At 42.7% G+C, this 19,553-nt stretch overlaps 2 protein-coding genes across 8 annotated transcripts in view; one reads left to right on the forward strand and one right to left on the reverse strand.

The window, feature by feature from the left end:
• Positions 1-2,617: 2,617 nt before the first annotated feature.
• On the forward strand, positions 2,618-14,516 carry LOC309535578 (uncharacterized protein). 6 transcript variants are annotated; one of them, XM_082228793.1, is made up of 4 exons: positions 2,618-3,357; positions 8,676-8,721; positions 12,502-12,596; positions 14,311-14,516. In XM_082228793.1, the coding sequence occupies exons 1-4, from the start codon at positions 3,313-3,315 to the stop codon at positions 14,470-14,472; spliced, it is 348 nt and encodes a 115-aa protein (XP_082084919.1). In that variant the 5' UTR covers positions 2,618-3,312; the 3' UTR covers positions 14,473-14,516. The 6 variants fall into 6 exon arrangements, 2 of the variants coding, with proteins under 2 accessions (XP_082084919.1, XP_082084918.1); XR_014221290.1 differs by lacking the exon at positions 2,618-3,357 and adding an exon at positions 5,737-6,036; XM_082228792.1 differs by lacking the exon at positions 2,618-3,357 and adding an exon at positions 6,046-6,828.
• HOOK1 (hook microtubule tethering protein 1) overlaps positions 7,206-19,553 on the reverse strand; it is a 32,072-nt gene continuing 19,724 nt past the window's right edge. For both annotated transcript variants that reach the window (XM_082228731.1, XM_082228730.1), the window contains exons 13-22: positions 18,511-18,598; positions 18,370-18,430; positions 17,290-17,430; positions 16,673-16,766; positions 16,180-16,214; positions 14,647-14,729; positions 14,072-14,172; positions 13,339-13,440; positions 12,983-13,051; positions 7,206-11,905 (exon numbers count right to left, since the gene is read on the reverse strand). In XM_082228731.1, coding sequence (XP_082084857.1) covers positions 11,735-11,905; positions 12,983-13,051; positions 13,339-13,440; positions 14,072-14,172; positions 14,647-14,729; positions 16,180-16,214; positions 16,673-16,766; positions 17,290-17,430; positions 18,370-18,430; positions 18,511-18,598 — 945 coding nt within the window. In that variant the 3' untranslated portion in view covers positions 7,206-11,734. The remainder of the gene's footprint in view (positions 11,906-12,982; positions 13,052-13,338; positions 13,441-14,071; positions 14,173-14,646; positions 14,730-16,179; positions 16,215-16,672; positions 16,767-17,289; positions 17,431-18,369; positions 18,431-18,510; positions 18,599-19,553) is intronic.

Raw genomic sequence — 19,553 nt, forward strand, 5'->3', positions numbered from 1 at the left:
CAGCTCTTTATAAAGTAATATTGGGTACCACTGTAGGTGGATGTGCTGGGGTCAAACTGCAGTTTTCCCTAGATGACAGAGACGGGGAAGGGTTGTGGGGAAAGTCACCTCATAAACCAATCTTTGTTTCTGTGAGGGAATTACCTTTACTACACAGCTGGAATTTAACACCCAAGCATTTGGCCCACAGTGCATCAGGTCCCCCCCCCCATGTATTGAGTGTGTTTGTCACCAGGTGGGCATGTATTGATACACATGGTAGTATTGTTTGAGGGTTAAATGCTTTGGGGAGAAGTTGTTTCTAGAAATTTCTAAAATCATGCAACAGGATGCAGTCCTTTACCCCATGTTTGTTACTATTGAATCTGTTCAAAGATCCAAATAAGGTTTTAAAGAATGAGGAATTTATCATTCACCTTTTTCTTGTAACTGGGTGGACAATAAGAAAGCTTGGAAGGATCTGATTTACTGGCATCTTAAATTCTGGCATATAGCATTTTGCTAGATAATGTTTCTCGTAAACTAGTTACTATTGCGCAATGGGGCAATTGGGTAAAAATCAAAGTGCAGCCATTTGCTTTTGGGGCATATAGTGGTTTAATTTGCTGGAATGGGAATGTATAAATGTGTACTGCTGTGTGTTTACAGAAAGCAGTTTTGAGTGGTTAAATATTTAATTCTAGTATGTTCCCTAATAGCTCTCATGGGGTTGGTTAATTTTGGTCACATAAGAAGTATTGGGTCACAGGCTACGTTTTGTGTGCACTGTGATGACACAGCATTGGAAGATGGGTGAGTAATCTGTTAGGAACCCTGCAGGAGACAGTGTCAGAAATCCTCTCTGGACGCTGCTGGGAGTACAGCAGCGAATGCTTCTTTCTATGAAGGAGAGAGAGACAGAGTGCAATGCATCAGTTAACCAGAGTGCAATGCATCAGTTAACGAGAGCTCTCCGAAGGCAGCTGAGTTGAAGACTGCTGAAACTTGAAAGCCATCTCTTCAAAGAGCTGTGCAGCCTAGTAAAGTACAGGTTGAGTGCAAAGCTGGAAGAGGGAGAGGTACAGTTCAACTGAATGTTTAAGCAAGCAGCTGTAGTACTCTGCAACTAAGTGAAGCTACGCCCATGCTTGGATAAGCATGTGTCTTGTAAATATTCTGCGTATATTTTTCTTTTTATCATCTGTTCTGGAAATAAAGCTTTAGAATATTTAATGAGGGTCTGGTCAATTCTTTAATTCCTAAAGGGGAGTCAGTCTTAGATATGATTTAGCTTCTGAGCTGCTAAATATCGCTACTCTGCAATAGGTTTCCCTCTATTCCAAGTCATGTATCCATAGTAGGGACTGGAGGAAAAATGACCGCTGAGAGGAGTGCAGAGAAAAGAAGCACCATGGTGCATCTGAAGCAACAGAACTGGATGCCTTCATCTACCCCAGCTGCAACAAGACATGTCTCTCCCACATCAATCTCTACAGCCACAGCAGCCACTGTCACCTGCCAATAGCTTGACCTCACCCCCAAAGCACACTCCTCCATTGTCTTCTGAGACAGACGGATGCCAGCCAACATTTGAACATACAGATGGACAGGGGCATGGCAAGATAGTAAAAGTTGTTAATTTCTTTCAAGTTCTCAATCCTTGATCTAGTCAGTTTGTGGCCAAGGCACAGGGCCAGTCCTACCATCGGGCCGTGTGAGGTGACATATGCTGGCAGGAGGTGCTGATAGCAGGAAGACTTTAGCAAACAGCAGGCCCCTAGTCCCATGACAAGGAAACTTCAAGGCATGTTCTTCTGCCAACCCGAAGAAGAAGAAAGCGTTTCCTCCTCTTCCACTTGTTGCTCCACTCTGTCTGGATGTGGCTGCTGCTTGGCCACGCTGAGAGGGCCTCAGGGACAGGTGTCTGCCCACCGTGGCAAGTCAGGTGTCTGGGCAGGCAAGGCCTGGGGCCTGGGCAAGTGCACAAAGCTCTCTGAGGCATATTGGCTGGCAGTGAGGTGGGTGGAGGCCAGTGGGCAGGCAGGCAAGCATCGTTGGCACCTGGCTGAGCTCAACTCCTGCAGGTGTGCCGTCTCACCTAGCAAGCCTCACTCACTGAGCTTGGAGGGGAAGAAATGGAGTTCCTGGTTTCAGGGCCAGTCTGACTACTGGCAGTGCCGTTTTCTCATTTGCCTCAGACGGCAAGATGTCTTGAGCCAGGCCTGCCAAGGCAAAATTGAACCTATGCAGTATAGAACAGAAGGCCATTGAATTGACTCCTCTGACCCCTTATCAAGATATCAGTCCAAAGGTCTCAGGAACAGGATCATACTCCATGGCACAGGGCACGGACTTTGAAGAGAATTCTAGAAATGCTGGGAAGGATACTTACTTTTCTTCTTCAGAAATGTGAAAACAACAAGAAGGAAATATTCTGACTGAGAAAGCTATGCTCCCCCCTTCCCCCTAGGAAGAGTTACTCATTGAGGGCATGAAGGGTTACTCATTGAGGGTTACTCTTTGTGGGCATGATGTATAATATGGTTACCAGATTTTTTTCAATGAATCCGGGGGCACTTTTTTTTTTTTTTTTGGAAGCTGAGTAGCAACAGGGAGTCAGTAGTGGGGATGGTGAGGCAAAAGACCCTGGGCCGAAGCATACATGCGTATTATATAAAAGTGCAAAGCCCTTCTTTCGCACCCTGTGAAACATAAATGCACAGTTTTTTAAAAACCTGGCAGGCTGTGACTCCCAAGCCTCCCCTGATAGTCAAAACAAAGGGGGAAGGGGACAGGAAATCTCACAAGACACATCATATGGGGATTTCAGGCGAGGAAAAATGTCGGGCGTCACAGCAGCGAGCAGCTCCTGAAGCCAGCCAGAACCAACTGCGCTACCAGGCTGGCTCTGAGCTGCTGAGGCTGCTGATACTACTTTTCCCGGGGACAGATTTGCAAATCTGGGGACATTCCAGGGACGGAATTTGTCCGGTGAAAGATTTGCAAATCCGGGGACTGTCCCCGGGAACGGGGGATGTCTGGTAACCCTAATGTATAATGATGTGTGGAAACTTTGCCCTCAGTTCTAACAGGAACGTTAGCCAAGAGGGCAGGTGTGGCATGAAATTTGGATTCCCTTGACAGATAGCAGTCCATTCTGACAAAGGAAGGCTAGAAGGGTTTGAAGATGCTGCTCCAGCTGCTGTCTGTCCTCTGGGAGGCCTTGTCCCTGCAGGTCGTTCTGGTGTTTCTGGCTGCATTTCTGGCTGCAAGAAACAGATTCACCCAAGGAATTTCCCCCCAGGGCCCAGGCCTCTTTCTTTTCTGGGTAATATGCTACATATAGATACCAAGAAGCTCCATTTGAAACTATGGAAGGTAAGGATGAAGAATCATGGCATGAGTTTAGCCTGACATTGCACTGTACAGGAGTGTAAGAGCTTCACTGCAGGTTAAGGCTAAGAGGCCCCCCCCCCCAATCTAGCATCCTTAGACTGGTAAGCCAGATGTCTCCGAGAAGACCACAAACAGGGCACAAAGACAAATGCCTCTGCTGTTGTTTGTTCCCAGCATCTGATATCCAGATATGTATTGCCTCTGAACACAGGATCTATTTTCGGTTTTCGTCTTGCGAAGCAAGCCCATAGGGAAATTCGTCTTGCGAAGCAGCTCAAAAAACGGAAAACCCTTTCATCTAGCGAGTTTTCCGTCTTGTGAGGCATTCGTCTTGCGGGGCACCACTGTACAGGGAGAATCTTCCCACAGGACAGGGTAAGGGGTGGGGTGGGAAATCGAACAGGAAAAAGGGGGAATTAAATTATTTAAGGGACTAGAGAGGATTAAAAGAAGGGGGAAATAAAGAAATGTAACCAGACAATGAGAAGATTGCATCACTGTCCTCCAGACAGTCCAAGTGCTCCATGTGATCCGGTGCCCACAGCGAAAGAGAAAGGAACATGCTGTGAGCCTTGTTTAAATAACCTCTGTTCCCACCCCTAACTTGGCAACATCAAATTTACCCCAGTAACACCAACCACCAATCCGATCCAAGACCCTTCAATCTATCCTGCCTGGCAACCATGGGGTGCTTTGCTCGGCTCCATCCACAACGCGTGCTCTCCTTTAATGAGAACACGCTTTCTCAACATTCAGAGCAATTTATCTAACTCGCTTGGAACAAACTGTCCAGTGGAGCATGCTCAAATTTGTATACAGTGGTACCTCGGGTTAAGAACTTAATTCGTTCTGGAGGTCTGTTCTTAACCTGAAACTGTTCTTAACCTGAAGCATCACTTTAGCTAATGGGGCCTCCCACTGCCGCCACGCTGCTGGAGCATGATTTCTGTTCTCATCCTGAAGCAAAGTTCTTAACCTGAGGTACTATTTCTGGGTTAGCGGAGTCTGTAACCTGAAGCGCATGTAACCTCAAGCGTCTGTAATCCGAGTTACCACTGTACAATTTACAAAGTGTATTGGACCCCTGTAGAGCTGCTAGAAGTTCTCCTTTTCAGCAAGTACTGAGTTGTTTTCTCTGATTTTATGTATTAAACAGGATTTATATACTGTTTAATCATAAAAAAACCAAGCAGTTTATGAATGGAAGTTTTCTATGCATAACTGTTGTATAAAGCAAGCCTTGCTTCTTCTTCCTATTGCATTTTGGGAAGTCTCATTTATAATCCTCTCTCTTGCTTATAATCTTTTCTCTTCTTGTTACAAAGCGTATAAGGCATCAAGGTCACATACCAAAGATCTTTCCTCATGTGCTCAGTACAAAATGGTTCATGTTTACCCGCTCCCAATTATATTCTTTATGTTATCATAAATCATTAGTAATTGCTTTAAGTCATGCTATAATCAATCTCTAGTTTTAATTTGATAAGGAGCTGTCATAACTGTCTGAGCTCTAGCTCTTTCTTACCCTTTGATGTATTGAAGATTAATATACTTACATAATCCCTCCTTGTAATTATACTATCCAATAAGAAATGAGCTTCTTTGTCTTCGTATCAACCAATCAGCAACTAGCACACCCATTGCAATGCTAGTTAATATTCAATAAAAGAGAGCTCTCGGGGTTTTGCCCCAGGAAGACGCCTCTCATTGACACCTGCTGCTTGTTTGTCTGACTCTCATTCCAACAAGTTTACAGAAAGTTTGTGTTATGTACTCAGTGGTCCGGACTAGGATTCTTTGCCCCTCTGTTCTGATTCGATACATGATATCCAATCAATAGCATTGTCAGGGGTTGGGTTACTGGCATTGGCTCTTAAGCTCTGAGTTACAATTCGCAGCTTGGGGGTTTAGACAACCAAACATGTTGAGCGTATGAGTGGCCCAGGCCTTCAGAAATACATATGTTATTACAGTGGTGCCCGGCAAGACAAATGCCTCGCAAGACGGAAAACTCGCTAGACGAAAGTGTTTTCCGTTTTGGAGGTGCTTCGCAAAACGAATCTCCTATGGGCTTGCTTCGCAAGACGACAATGTCTTGCGAGTTCCTGCTGGTTTTTCCCCCCTCCCCCCCTTTTTCTAAGCCGCTAAGCCGCTTATCAGCTGATCCGATCAGCAGATAAGCCGCTAATAGCGCTAAGCCGCTTATCAACTGATCCGATCAGCAGATAAGCCGCTAAAAGCCTCTAATAGCGCTAATCCGCTAATCCTTCAATGGGCTTGCTTCGCAAGACGAAAAAAAACGCTAGACGAAGAGAATCACAGAACGGATTCTTTTCGTCTTGCGAGGCACCACTGTACTTGCTTTGCCCCTGTTGCTTTGTTCTGTTTGCTCAATAAAGTCTCTTGCTGTAATCACTATGTCTCACCTCGTAGAAACTCACGTATACTTCAGCATGCATTCAAATTAGTGCATTAACATGTAACATGGAAACAGTGTGCCCTACTTTAATGAGAACACTGTTGTAGGACAGGACTGTAGAGCTCAAATGCTGGTGCTACTAAAGACAAGTGTGTGTGTTCTCCTATATGGAAACTGTATGGCCATAGCTCAGTGCTGGTGTATCTGGATTGCATGCAGAAGGCACCAGATTCTATCTCCAGGTATGTAGGGAAATATCCCTTGCCTGCCAGTGAAATGCTTGCCTGAATACAGCTATTGTGTTCCCAATCTGTTGTTCCAGTCTGCAGGGAAGTCCAGGGCTGGCAGCCTCAGACCCCTGGGCTGGCTGTGGCTCTCCTGCTTGTTCTGTGCCACCCTTGGGCTATGCCCCTCTCCAGGCGACATTGCTCACTGGCTGTGCTGTTCAAACTGGAGAGCTTTTGCTTGGTTAGAATGTGTACTTTAATTGAGATATACTGTAGTGCCTTTTGCTTGCCCGGAGGATGAAGCAATGGGTCTGACTTTTGCAGAGCTGGAATGCAGCCTACTGTGCAAAAGTAACAGAGGTTTCTACGCACCCATTACTTTGTTTGCTTGCAAGCTACTACATGCCTCCTGTGTCACTGACCGGGGAGTGGGAAATTATGCTCAGGAGCAACAGCATCACAGCCTTTGTAACAGCAGATCCTACCCCCACCCCACCCAGCCACAGGGTGGTGAATAGCTCCACAGTGCTTTCTGTATTCAAGCCAAGATTTTTGTCTGTGCTTGCTTACTTGTTCTGTAGAAAGCTAGCAGTTTCAAGAGTTAAGACATTTTACTGCAAGCAGATTATGAGTCATGGTGACATTATAAAGAGGCTTAGCAGCTACAAACAAGTTTCTGGCTACTCAGAAGCTGGCTACATCACTTCTTCCAGATGTTGCTTAACCACCCACATTTTAGGTGGGAGAGCAAGTGTGGAGGGACTGCATCACACTTGTAGAAACCTAGGCCACAAAGCACTGATAGAGGTGAGTGCTTGCACAAACAGAGGTTCAGGGACCCAAGATAACATGACACATGCATTCATCCAATGGCAATGCTCTGATGGCTCCATCTTGTTTGATGCAAAACAAGAAAACGTGTTATGATCTGCTTAGTTGCTGTGTAAAGCTCCTGTAGGATACATGGATTCAATACAAAGGAGGCACATGGCAAAGTTTACAGTTATTGGTATACTGTACTTCTGAGGTGCTTAATAATACTTATTTTCTGCAGCTCTCACAAATTAGTGTGTTTTGTAGTTTTGGGAGTGGGGGTAAACAGACTGCAGCTGGTAGGAGTATGCAGTGGGTCTGACAAGACTGTAACGCAAAGGGTGCTGATAAAATAACCAGAGACCACAAAATTAATGTCAAAAGGTTTTAATGTGAATATAAAAGAATATTTCTTGAATCAAGAGTAAAACCATGTTTACAAATTAGTGCAATTTCTTCCTCTATTTCTATACAGCCCATTTGCTTTGCACAGGATCAGACTTGTACACATCAAATAGATTAGACCCCGGCAAGTCTAACAGAAAACCTGAAGTCAGGCCTATTTATCCTTACTGAAGAAAAAACATTGGTATTGCTTACAATTATGTGAATCCAAGCAAACGGTTATTGTAGAAAAGAACACTTTTTATTAATGAACTAAAACTTTTCATTAAGTCTACTGCATGTTTTAGTCTGGTCGCGTTCTTACAGAAACTTGTCTAAATGTATGCATGATTTTTAAAAGTTGGTGAAATCACATATCCCATAATTAGCCATAGTGTCAATTCATAAATTGTTATACAAACAAAGTGCTTTTACTCTAATGAAAATAAACATGCAATCAATACAGGGAACAAAGTGTTTAAGCACCACTTGAGGTTTTTACACAATCCCCACCGAAAGGAATGAAGATTGTGTGCGAGTAGTGATAGGTTTTGTCAATGATTGCCAAACACTGTACAACTTACTAAGCAGTAATTGCAGCCCAAACCTGATTAAAATATGACTGCAAGGTTTTGCGGGACCGACACTTGGTGAACCAGTTTCTATGCTACATTTTTAATTAATGAAGAATTACAGATGAAGGGTGATTGCAAGTTTCCATCAGCTCAAGTAAGTCTGCATCTGACATCAATTAATATTACTTTATTAGACTGCTTTTTCAGACATAGTGTGTATGCATCAACATTTTCATCCCATCTAAGCACAGCACATTTTAAGGACTTAACATAGATAGGTAACTCCTTTGCATTATGTTCAAATCAAAGAAATATTCCACACTAAGGCTGCAAATATTCCACACTAAGGCTGCAATCCTATACATACTTACATGAGAGTAAGTACCATTGAACTCAGTGGGGCTTACTTCTGAGTAGACATGTATAGTATTGCCCTGCAAGCAAAACACAAGAGAGACTAACTCAATTCATAGTTAAATAAAACCAGGAGAATCAAAATTCTGAATTCAATTGCTGGTGATCAAATAGCTGAATTTTATTACTCAAAGGAGGTAGTTTAAGTTTAGAAACTAAACACCAAGTAGTTCACCACAAATTCAGTTGCACACAATTACTACATAAAATTGCTATGGCTGCAGATTTACAAGTTTACCTGTGCAATGATTGAGCTGCTATGCCTCCATGGACACTCAGTGCAATCCAGTAGCATGAAAATATGCACATAAAGGGGTTGCCCACACATTTCCTCTGGCCAAACAGCCAAGCTTAGGAGCTGTGTATATAGCCTGTGAATGGTCAAGTCACATAGGTGGCAATGGGCACAATTTAGCAACAATTCTACCAGGATAGCTGAAAAATCTCTCTCTCTCTCTCTCCTTTTAGATTAATCCTTGTGAAGTTCAGCATTCTGAAAGATGGCTGCAAAATGGTAAGTAGTAACATTTTCTTAAACAAGTTGGGACTAAAAAGAACACATGGCAGTAAATATGCTTCTCTGCCAAAAAAACTCCCCATCGAGTTCTTCCATAGATGTCTAATTGAATTCACTGACATATCTACTTTGTCTCTTAGTTCGTTAAAGAGCTCAAACTTTCTAAGATTTACATGGGATGTGGCCCTCTGCTGACAGAACACTCTTTTTAATCCAGTAGATTGTGAGCAGAAAGTGAGGACGGATTAGATTTAAGATTCCCCTCTTCCTTCTGCAATCCCTCCAGAGAATTGGGAGTTGTAGTCCCAAAACAGCTGGAGGGCCAAGTTTGGCCATCACTGTAATAGAGCAATGCCAAACTACCACAAAAAAGTAATTTAAGATAAAGTACAGCCATATTTTTCTGGCTCTTTGACATGGAGGTAGACAGTACCAAGACACATATGCAGCAGAGTTGCATCAGCTAGCATCCAACTCAGCCGCTCAAGTTAGCTGACACCAAGTCCCATAGAAATTAGTCAGTCCTGGCTATTTATTTATTTTTTAATTCACTGCTTACAACATAATGTACAGCACAATCTAAACTATACCCACTTGGAATGGCGCTTGGACTGCAGCTTTAGTTGTTACTAACTTGAGCTGGATTGGGGCCTTGATGTTGACTTTCCTGTACTAGCAGTAGTTGTCATACAGAACACACTATAAATTAAAGCCACTGAAGAAAAGTATCCTATGTATGTGAATTGTTATCTGTGGAGACTACTCACTGCGACCATATTTGATTACAAGAATATAGTATAGTATCAAAACATTAAGCAACATGCTACAAAATTTGTATTCACCATTTCTCCCTACAAATTCAGACCAGGGAAAAAGCTACCAAAAACACAAGTCAGCAGGTTGAACAGAACGGTAAGAGCTTAATACCAAGGAGGTAGTCAACAGACATGAAATCTTGAAAAACAGCTTGAAAGACTGAAGGCTCAGACAGTAGCACACTATAACTTTACAGTGCTGGTATTAAGTATAGCACGTCATTAAAAAACAGAATTGTTAGACATTTGTAGTATCAGTTTCCACATAAAAGCATGTAATACTGTAGTCACATCATCAGATATTTTAGGCCAGTTTTAATAAAACGCTAAAAATTTTAAAGTCTAAACTGCAGTTACTGATTATGTTAGTCCTCACCCCCCAAAAAACCCTGCAACTCAGATTACAGACTTCATTTTATTTGTAGTAATGTTCAAGGCTGCATTACATTTTATAAACATAATTCTGGCCCATGTGCAAGTAACTTTTTAAACAGAGTCCACCTTAAAAAATAACCATGCATTCCACCCTGTGAACATGCACTTAAGTCTGCTCTTTGTGTCTGGAATTACTGCTATCGGCCTAAATAATAATGTGCCTCAATTTTTAAAATTGCAAAATGGCTAATTGCAACACAAAGTGCAATGGTCTACTTCATCAGATGCACAAAGTAAACAGCACACACAAACAACTGTGAGAATCTTCCCTACTGCTTTTGTTCTCTGACCTGATAATGATAGTTTTTAAATGTTAATAGCATTTTGGAAGGCTTTAAAAGCAACGCTAGCAGCTTCTTACTAGATAACCTACTCCAGCGACTCACCATTCTCTGGAATAGACTTCAAGCTCTTATTCTGCAAAAGATACAGCAACAAATGATGTCTACCTAATGCCATCAAGTTACTCCCTTGGAGCTCAACCCAGTACCTAGCCGTACCACAATGGAGGGCTAGGCACACAAGTGTCTGGGGCATCTGCAGCCAATCCTCAGGAGCAGCATAGGATCAGAGCCTTCCTCTCACTGTGCCACAGCTGAACACACTGCATCCCTGCATGAGCAGGACATTACACGACAGAGACAAAAGCACACACCACTCAGTAGTCTGGGCTCAAAACCTACTAAGGAGACTTCAGTCAAGGTTAATTTTGCAACCTTTAAAAAGGCTGTAATTTTACGTTTTTTAAAAATAAACACATCGCTAGTTGAGTGCAAATACATAGACATTTTGTCTTTCCTGAATCATTTTCATTACATAAAATGGCGATTTAAGGCTGCAGTCCAAACCCTGGCCAGGGGGCATCAGAACCTAATGGAGTAGCAGTCCCACTGTTATATCTATAGCCCAGCAGGCAAAGAGCTGTCTCACCTTGGGGCTGGTGAAGTGATTAAGTCCTCACCAGTCCCAATGATGCCACATCAAGGCAGTGTGGCTGGCTTGGATTCCAGTTCCTTCCAGGCCAACTTGCTCAGGTCCTCCCCACAACACTCTTTTTCAGGGTTTTCTATCGGCCGGTGACCCCACTGACGACACTCCTAGCTCCCCCCTCCAACCCCCCCCCAAAGGGGTGTTTGGACTGCAGCCCCAGTAGTTATTACAAAACTGAATGGGAGTTCAATAAAGCTTGAATGGACTTCAGCAGAACTGCAGCATTAGGTGGACAGTCCTGAAATTAGTAAATCATTTTGGTTACAATTTGCTTGCAGTCAAAAATCCCTCATGCCATGAATGCTGAAAAATAATGATGGATTTTCTAATTTGGTCCTTGTTATTTTTGTAACGTAGCAGAAGGTCCGGGGGTGGGGGTGGGGGCGAGGATTACTTTTCTTTGTGCAGATGACAGTCATAAAACTGTACTCCCACTAAAATCAGTACACATCCTAGACTAAAACATTAAATAGAATTTTAAATAGGATGCCAATTTTGGTATTTATATATACATTATGAAGACAAATAAAACTCCTTTTGAGCTGTGCTTATCGACACATACCTCAGATCTGTTTAAAATCAAGAAAAGTAATTTAACATATGTTGCTTTTTATAGTCATCGCTGGCCAAATCAAATTTACCAGCCTTATGGGTCTCAGATGTAAAATAGCTGATGCCCAGCATCACAATCATGCTCTTCGTCAGGTAGTTAAAAACAAAAGTTACAAAATAAGTTAAGGACACTTTAGTGCACGAATATCCTCTGTGGTTTAATCTGATGTTGCAGGTGGTACTTTAACAGAAAGATTCCTTCGGGTATTGGTCACGTGCCGTTGCTGTGCAAGGAAAGAGCGCCCGGGTGTGCAGGGACCAGCGTCTTTGTAGGCAGCATTCCCACTTAGGAGTCTAGATTCCATGCCCAGTTTATGAAATGCTAAGCTCTGGAATGAAGCAAGATTAAACATGATTCCTTGCATTCCTTCCTGAAAACAGTTAAGAGATTCTGGCAGCTATTATAGCCACTATTACTCAAAATTATTATTCATACATATACCATTTTCTGAAAGAAATCATACAAAGTAGGACATTAAAGGTAAAGGTACGCCTGACCTATAGGCCAAGGGAGCCGGCGTTTGTCCACAGACAGCTTCCGGGTCATGTGGCCAGCATTACTAAACTGCTGCTGGCGAACCAGAGCAGCATACGGAAAAGCCGTTTACCTTCCCGCCGGAGCGGTACCTATTTATCTACTTGCACTTTGACGTGCTTTCGAACTGCTAGCTTGGCTGGTGCAGGGACCGAGCAACGGGAGCTCACCCCGTCGCGGGGATTCGAACTGCCGACCTTCCGATCGGCAAGCCCTAGGCTCTGTGGGTTAGACCGCAGAGGAGGACATTGAAAGTAGGTCATTTCATATTTTAAATTTTGTAGATTATAAACCTAAATTTAAAATGCATATTATAAATCTAAAAGGAAACATTATGTATGATGACTCCACGGGGTTGTACATGATGCTGCTGCTCTACTTGCATGGCAGATTTCTGCTTGCATAATGAAACCTCCCCTGCAGCCCTCACTGCCTGCCCACTCAAACTCTTCTCCAAAGGAAGAGAGGAAGGAAAATCCAATTGTGTGAGCAGAACTCTGTGCATGCAGTGCTGGATTCAACCCACCATCTTCTCAGAAGTCTGACTGGCTGCAGTGGTACAATCTACCAAGCTCCCCACCCATGCTACAGGACAACTTGCAAATATGTCAGAAAAGTGGGGTGGGGGGCAGTTGTTATGTAGCATTTAGCACACTGCTGATGCTAAATACATAGTGGTTACAGTACTACTAGAGATATGGACCATCTTCATTTCTCAACATAGAAAACAATCCCTCATTTCAATAAATGGGCATTTCTTAAATTTCAAAATTCAGTAATTGGTTTCTGACTTATTTTGGCTTCTGAGAAGTATTAATACTTATTTTCACATATTCACTCTCTCACACAAACAAGACACACTTTAGCTTACCTTGTTGTACCATGCAGACACAATTAACTTTTCTTCATGGTCATGTAGCCTGGCCAATTTACATTCTCCCTACAAAAAAATTACAAATTGTTAAGATATAGGCAAAGGAAATTATATTGGCCGCAACATTCAAAGTTAACCAAGTGATCCATGTTTACATAATTTTGTAAGATGCTTCATAAATCTCAATGAATACTGGAGCTTGTATTGAATGCTCTGTTCTCTCTATACTTTCGTACTATGTATGGTTATAAACAATGGTTTTTGAAATAACTGTTCTCCTGGCTCTTCTGCATAGCAGTTCCTGTAATTAAATTGGAAACAACATCCAGAGGAGATGCTAAAATTGTTCTTACCTCAAGTGCTTCAATTCTTTTATCTTTCTCTGTCAGCTGTTTCCTCAGCAACATGATTTCAGCAGATGCAGGATTTAATTTGGGGTCCAACGTTTTTATCACCTGCATAAAGATGAACATAAATTAATTTGGCAAACCTACCTCCTACCCAATCAAAATAATTCAGCAGTAAGATGTGCAACGATTCATTAAAAAAACAAAAGAACCAGCACAATGTATTGTATCCAACTAAGTTAAGAAACAGACGAGACCTACGTTACTCATGCCAATTAATTCCAACAGGTCTGCTCTAACACTGGTTAAAAATGTCAACCATATAAAAGCATGTGTAAGCATTTTGGTTGATGTTGCTGAATGAAAGCCGAAACAACAGAACTAGAAAAGCTGAACACAAAATATAGAATGAATCCACCTTTAAACACGATGGTACTGGTGTACCTTGGATGCCGAACGCCTTGGTACTCCGATGTTTTGGCTCCTGAACGCCGCAAACCCGGAAGTGAGTGTTCCGGTTTGCAAATGTTCTTTGGAACCTGAATGTCTGACGTGGGTTCCACGGCTTCCTGCAGCCAATCAGAAGCCGAACCTTGGTTTCTGAACCTTTTGGAAGTCGAATGGACTTCCAGAATGGATTCCGTTCGACTTCCCAGGTACAACTGTAGTTAGCACGAGAGAGGGGCTACCAGTTCCAGATTTGTAGGGGGGAAAAACTGACATTTTAGAAAATACTCACACTTCTTGCTTTTTCCAGGTACATTTTATACCTCTCCTCCATCGATTTCATATCTTCATCTTTCTTATGCAGAGCTGCTTCCAGTTCTTCAATTTTTTGTGCTGTTTATCAGAAAACCAAATGTCATTATTAATGGAGACTGTGTCTTATTGAAGCCTCAAATAATTGATGAACTTGAGTTGGGATACAGCAGGCTCCAGAAGGGTTCACAACCATTTAATTATTTCTATCCATAATAGGAACAACTAGGAGTTCCAGGCAAGTACCATCGAACGATAGCCAAGGAAGTCTGGCTTGTGGCAGCTTTTCTCTCTACTTTCATATGGAGCTTCATCATTGTCCTTCGAGAAGCACAGTATGACACCATCTCATGGACAGCAACTCAATCATTTAAGATTTAGTTATCAGAGCAAGAGGAAAAGGACAACGTCTTCCCATGTACCAGGTACCGTTCTGCAGTATTTTACAGACTAATGGAATAAGATACCAAGCACGTAGCCTAGCCCAGGCATGAGGAGAAACTGTAATGAAACAATATTGGTGATAAAAATTAACATTCACATCAAATCACTCACCATTTTGATTTAGATCTGGCTGTAGGTCTGCAAGAAGTGCCTCCTTCTTCTGCAATTCATCATGGACTTCACTCAATTTTTCCCTGTAAGATTCAAAATCAGAGATCAGGCCACATCAGCATTTCATATTCTCACGAGCCCAAAATAGCCAGATAAACTTCTCTATACCAGATACAGTCAAACCTCAGTTGTCGAACGTAATCCGTTCCGGAAGCCCGTTTAGTTTCCGAAATGTTGCACAACCGAGGTGCAGCGTCCGATTGGATGCAAGAGCCTCCTGCACTCAAGCAGAAACCACGTCGGACGTTTGGCTTCCTAAAAATGTTCAAAAACTGGAGCATTTACTTCCGGGTTTTTGGCGTTCGGGGAGTCGAGGTTTGGCTGTATTACTATATTTTCAAAAACGAACTGGAAGCAAGAAACACTAACAAATTAGCTGTAAGGCAAACTATCCCAAATCAAATATATAAATTTTCAGAGCAGACACCTAGGAAACAGAAGATACTCAATGGTTTTCTATGACAAATATTGTAGGTCTTGTCTACACAAAGAACTGGAAAGCTTTTTTAAAAAAGTAGTGAAGGTTTTAAAAAAAGTTGTTGGTATATTCAAACCTGCTTTGGGACAATATGCAATTTAATTGCTGCAGTTCTGAGTGACTACAGAACATTACAAATACCATGCTGGATATGGAGTGGTGTAGGGGAAGACAAGTGAATGAATGAGATCATTCGGTGGCGTCCTGGAAACAGGATCATAGCTACTGACTGAGACAGTGGGGGCAGGGCAGGCAGGGCAGTGCTGGCATACCAGCAGAGCCAACCTGGTGCTCCCGCCCCACCCCAATCTCATACTGCCCTGCCCCCACACAATCATGGTAAGTAGAAGTGACACAACTGCTGGCAGGCCAGTTCCATAGCACCACCCTACTGGCTCCTCCAACAGGGTTATGAAGCTGTCTGCTTGCATCAAGAATGTAGAGTATTGCAGGGAGGGCTGATACGGGTTGGAATAACTTCTTTAATGCCCATGGCAGCATCATTCCCTCTCCTTCCACAGCAGGGAAGGGACAGAAGACATGAATCAACTTGCATATACAGTGGTGCCCCGCAAGACGAATGCCTCGCAAGACGGAAAACCCGCTAGACGAATGGGTTTTCCGTTTTTGAGCTGCTTCGCAAGACGATTTTCCCTATGGGCTTGCTTTGCAAGATGAAAACGTCTTGCAAGTGTTCCGATTTTCCCCCGCTCCCCCCCTTTTTCTAAGCCGCTAAGCCACTAATAGCCTTTTAGCCGCTAATCTGCTAATCCTTTAATAGCCGCTAAGCCTTTAATAGCCGCTAAACCGCTAATAGTGCTAATCCGCTAAGTGGGTTGCCTCGCAAGACAAAAAAACCGCTAGACGAAGAGACTCGCGGAACGGATTAATTTCGTCTTGCGAGGCACCACTGTAGTCAAAAAGAATCTCTCATGCTTTCTGTTTACACACATACAGCACACTAAAATAAAGTATACACTAATCTTGTAACTTACATATGTGCTGCTATCTTCTGCTTCAGCTTACTGGACTATAAAAACAAGTAACATTTATTAGGTCTTATCAGTCATATACAGGACAGTAATTTATTCCCAACAGTAACCAGTTCTAGTAGCTGCAGATGACACACACAGGTGCTAGTTTAGTGCTTAATGATTGCTTCCAATAACGTAATGTTGGGAGGCCTCTCTCCAAAGATGACGTAAGGAAAAGGTGTTTTTTAATTTCTTTATCACTTCTTCTCACCATCACTCAGGAGGACTAAAGAGATTGTTTTGCATGTGAAACTCAGATTCAAGTTCCCCACCTCCTTTTTCAAAAGCTTTTTCTAATCATTTCAGAATGTTTGCTTTTCGGTTTGTTTTTACATTTTACATGGCTAAAGATATGTTTTCATTGTAAACAGAGCCTTCAGCAACAAAACCATGGTGCTAGGACAACAAACAGCAGGAAGCTGTATTATGAAAACTATCCCCATCTAATACCTACCCCTTCCCCTTCAGTCTTGGATTCTTGTTCCTGCAAAGTCTTCTGGAGGTCCTCAATCTGCTGCTGCAGCTCTCCAACCCGCTCCTTGCTCAGCCTACGGAGAAGCATTTTTTAAAGAACACAAATGTTATATGTACATCTAACAATCCAATTGCTAATCGTCAGAATTCAAGTATAAGAAATAAAAGAAGTCAACTTTCTGGCAGATTTGACAGCTGCTTTCCCCTTTTTATTTTGCGTTTTTGCACTTATTCGGTATTTATCATCCACTGCTTGTATGCTATATGTTTGGTTATGAGTCCTGCACCCATTCTATGGTAGGTTTTTCCCAAAAATCAGTCAACAAACTTTGGGTGGAAGTCAGTGTCATGCTAGAAGAGTGTTCTGCCTGTGCAAGCACTGCAGCTTGCTAGGCGGAATGACCCCCCTGTTCCCACATGCCAGTTTGGGGAGTTCTCCCAAACCCCCATGGCCTGAGCCAATTTCAGGAGGCTTATAGCGGGGAGCAGAGAGGGGAAAGACCAGTCATGCAAGGGAAAGTCCTGGTGCAGGGCTCCAGCAGACGGGGTTCATTAGTCAAATCCTGCCCTTTTAAGTGGGGGGGGGGGGAAGGATACCTGTTTTCAGTCTCTAATTCATTTATTGTTCGATGCTTTTGTTCTAGCTTCTCTTGAAGCTCCACAATTTGTTCATTTTCTGATCCCTCTTGTTGCAAGTGGAGCATCTTGTTTTCATGCTGCAGCCGGATGAACATTTCTCTGAGGTTCAAACACAAAATTATAAGCAAAGGTGTTTTACAAGAAGTTTAGCTTTTATCAGTGGCATTTCCCCCACAAATATATAATAACGAGGCATTCTACATTACAGTGTACAAGTATCAAGTATGGTTGTAGAACAGGTCATATGATATTATTTCAATTTCACTCCAGTAAAAAAGCCTTGACTCAGAAATTCAAGGCTGTTAATACTATACAGTGGTACCTCATGTTACGGATGGGATCTGTCCTGGAGGCCCGTCCATAACATGAAATGCCCACAGCTCGCGATTTAGCACTTCTGCACATGTGCAAGCAGCGAAACCCAGAAGTAACATGTTCCGGTACTTCCGGGTTGCCATGGGACGTAACGCGAAAAGACGCAACTTGAAGTGGATGCAACACAAGGTATGACTGTACTTTTACCTAGGAATAAGTCTCACTGAATTCAATGGCCCTTACTTCTGAGTAAGCATGCACCAAATTGCACTAAGTGGTAGTGATAGAATGGTTCAAGTACTGTAGAGCTTTTTAACACTCGCTTCCTGCTTTAAAGCAGCTCCTAATTAAAAGAAAAGAAAAGTTTGAACACTAATATTAAGTTGGAAGGGGTGAAATCAAAGAAGCAGCTGGGAAGTGGGGCTGGATATCTTTTTCTCCAGGAAGGAAATTTAAAATGATACTGCCTTCTGGATTTGGGCCCTAGAAGTAAAGTTTCACACTGCAAAAAAATGTATGAAGTTGTCCATAAGAATCCAGTGGGACTTTCTATATTTCATTACAGGACAAGTTTAGGACAAGTTTATACAGCGAATGCATTATGAGATATGCAAGTTTAAAACATTCACTTTTTCCATTTATGGGAGTATGTCTTTTCAATTATTCAGTCACACGACTGCATTCCAGCTCTCATTCTGCAAACATTCTAGGCTCCTTTCTTACCTATATTCCACAGGCAGAATTTCAGCAGCAAGATTTTCATAACTTTTCACAGCAGATGCATCTGAAAAGATAATAGTAAAGTAATAAAGCTATCTATAGCTTAAAGAATAACATGATTCCACAGGAAGGAAACACATATACCCGTTTGGTTCAGGTGATCCTGCTGCATCTGTGAACACCTGAGCTCTTCATTTGTCTCTTTCAGTGCATCACGCTGAACTATCAATCTCTGAAAATAAAACAAAGTTTAAGAGTGGTAAATGTGAAATGCATTTTTTTCTCTGTCTATGTTCTATCTGTTTTCCTCCCGGGGTGTCAAGTGAGGCTCCTGCAAAATTCCGAAATGGCTGCCCCCGCCCCAAGTTCCATGGTGGCCCCGTGAGCATGCCACAAGGTGTGCTGGCATCAGGCATGACACGTCTGCATTCCCCACAGCTTGCATGAATGAACTGTCACGGAAAAAACCCTGTAATGAGTCACTGCGAATTGGGCAGCTCCCAGTACTGGCACCACCACCAAGGTCTCCCCTGGTGATCGTAGAGTACAAGATTGTTGACATTTTTAAGTACTTTGGGTCCCAAGTAATTTTGGGCTTTATATGCTAGTATTGTCATGCTGGCCACATGACCTGGAAGCTGTACGCCGGCTCCCTCGGCCAATAAAGCGAGATGAGCGCCGCAACCCCAGAGTCGGCCACGACTGGACCTAATGGTCAGGGGTCCCTTTGCCTATGCTAGTATTAGTACCTTGAATTAGACCTGGCAGCTCGCTGGGAGCCAGTGCAGTGTTTTCAGGACTGGTGATACATAGCTTCACTTAGCTCTTCCACTTATCAGCATGGCTGCAGCATTCTACACTAGCAGCAGCCTACTGTCTTCAAGGGCAGCACCATAGATAGTGCATTACAGTACTCCAGACAAGAAGTTGCCGAACATGGACAATTGATACCAGGCTAGTTTCTTTTTATTTTTTTGTTAGCTTCTTTCTGCTGAAGCTTCCCTGCACTATAATGAGTACCACTCTAGAGAAACTCACAACATTCAGGTGTTTGAGGGACTGTAATGGATAAGGAGACCTGAAAACCTGAAATCTTACAGACATTTCATTCCATTTTGTCTCACCTCAAATAGGTTGGGGCCTATAGCTGGTAGAAGGCTGGCAGAAACATTTACAAACACTTTAAC

Source organism: Podarcis vaucheri (genome assembly GCF_965113315.1).
Source record: "Podarcis vaucheri genome assembly, chromosome: 6".
In the NCBI taxonomy this organism is placed as follows: Eukaryota; Metazoa; Chordata; class Lepidosauria; order Squamata; family Lacertidae; genus Podarcis; species Podarcis vaucheri.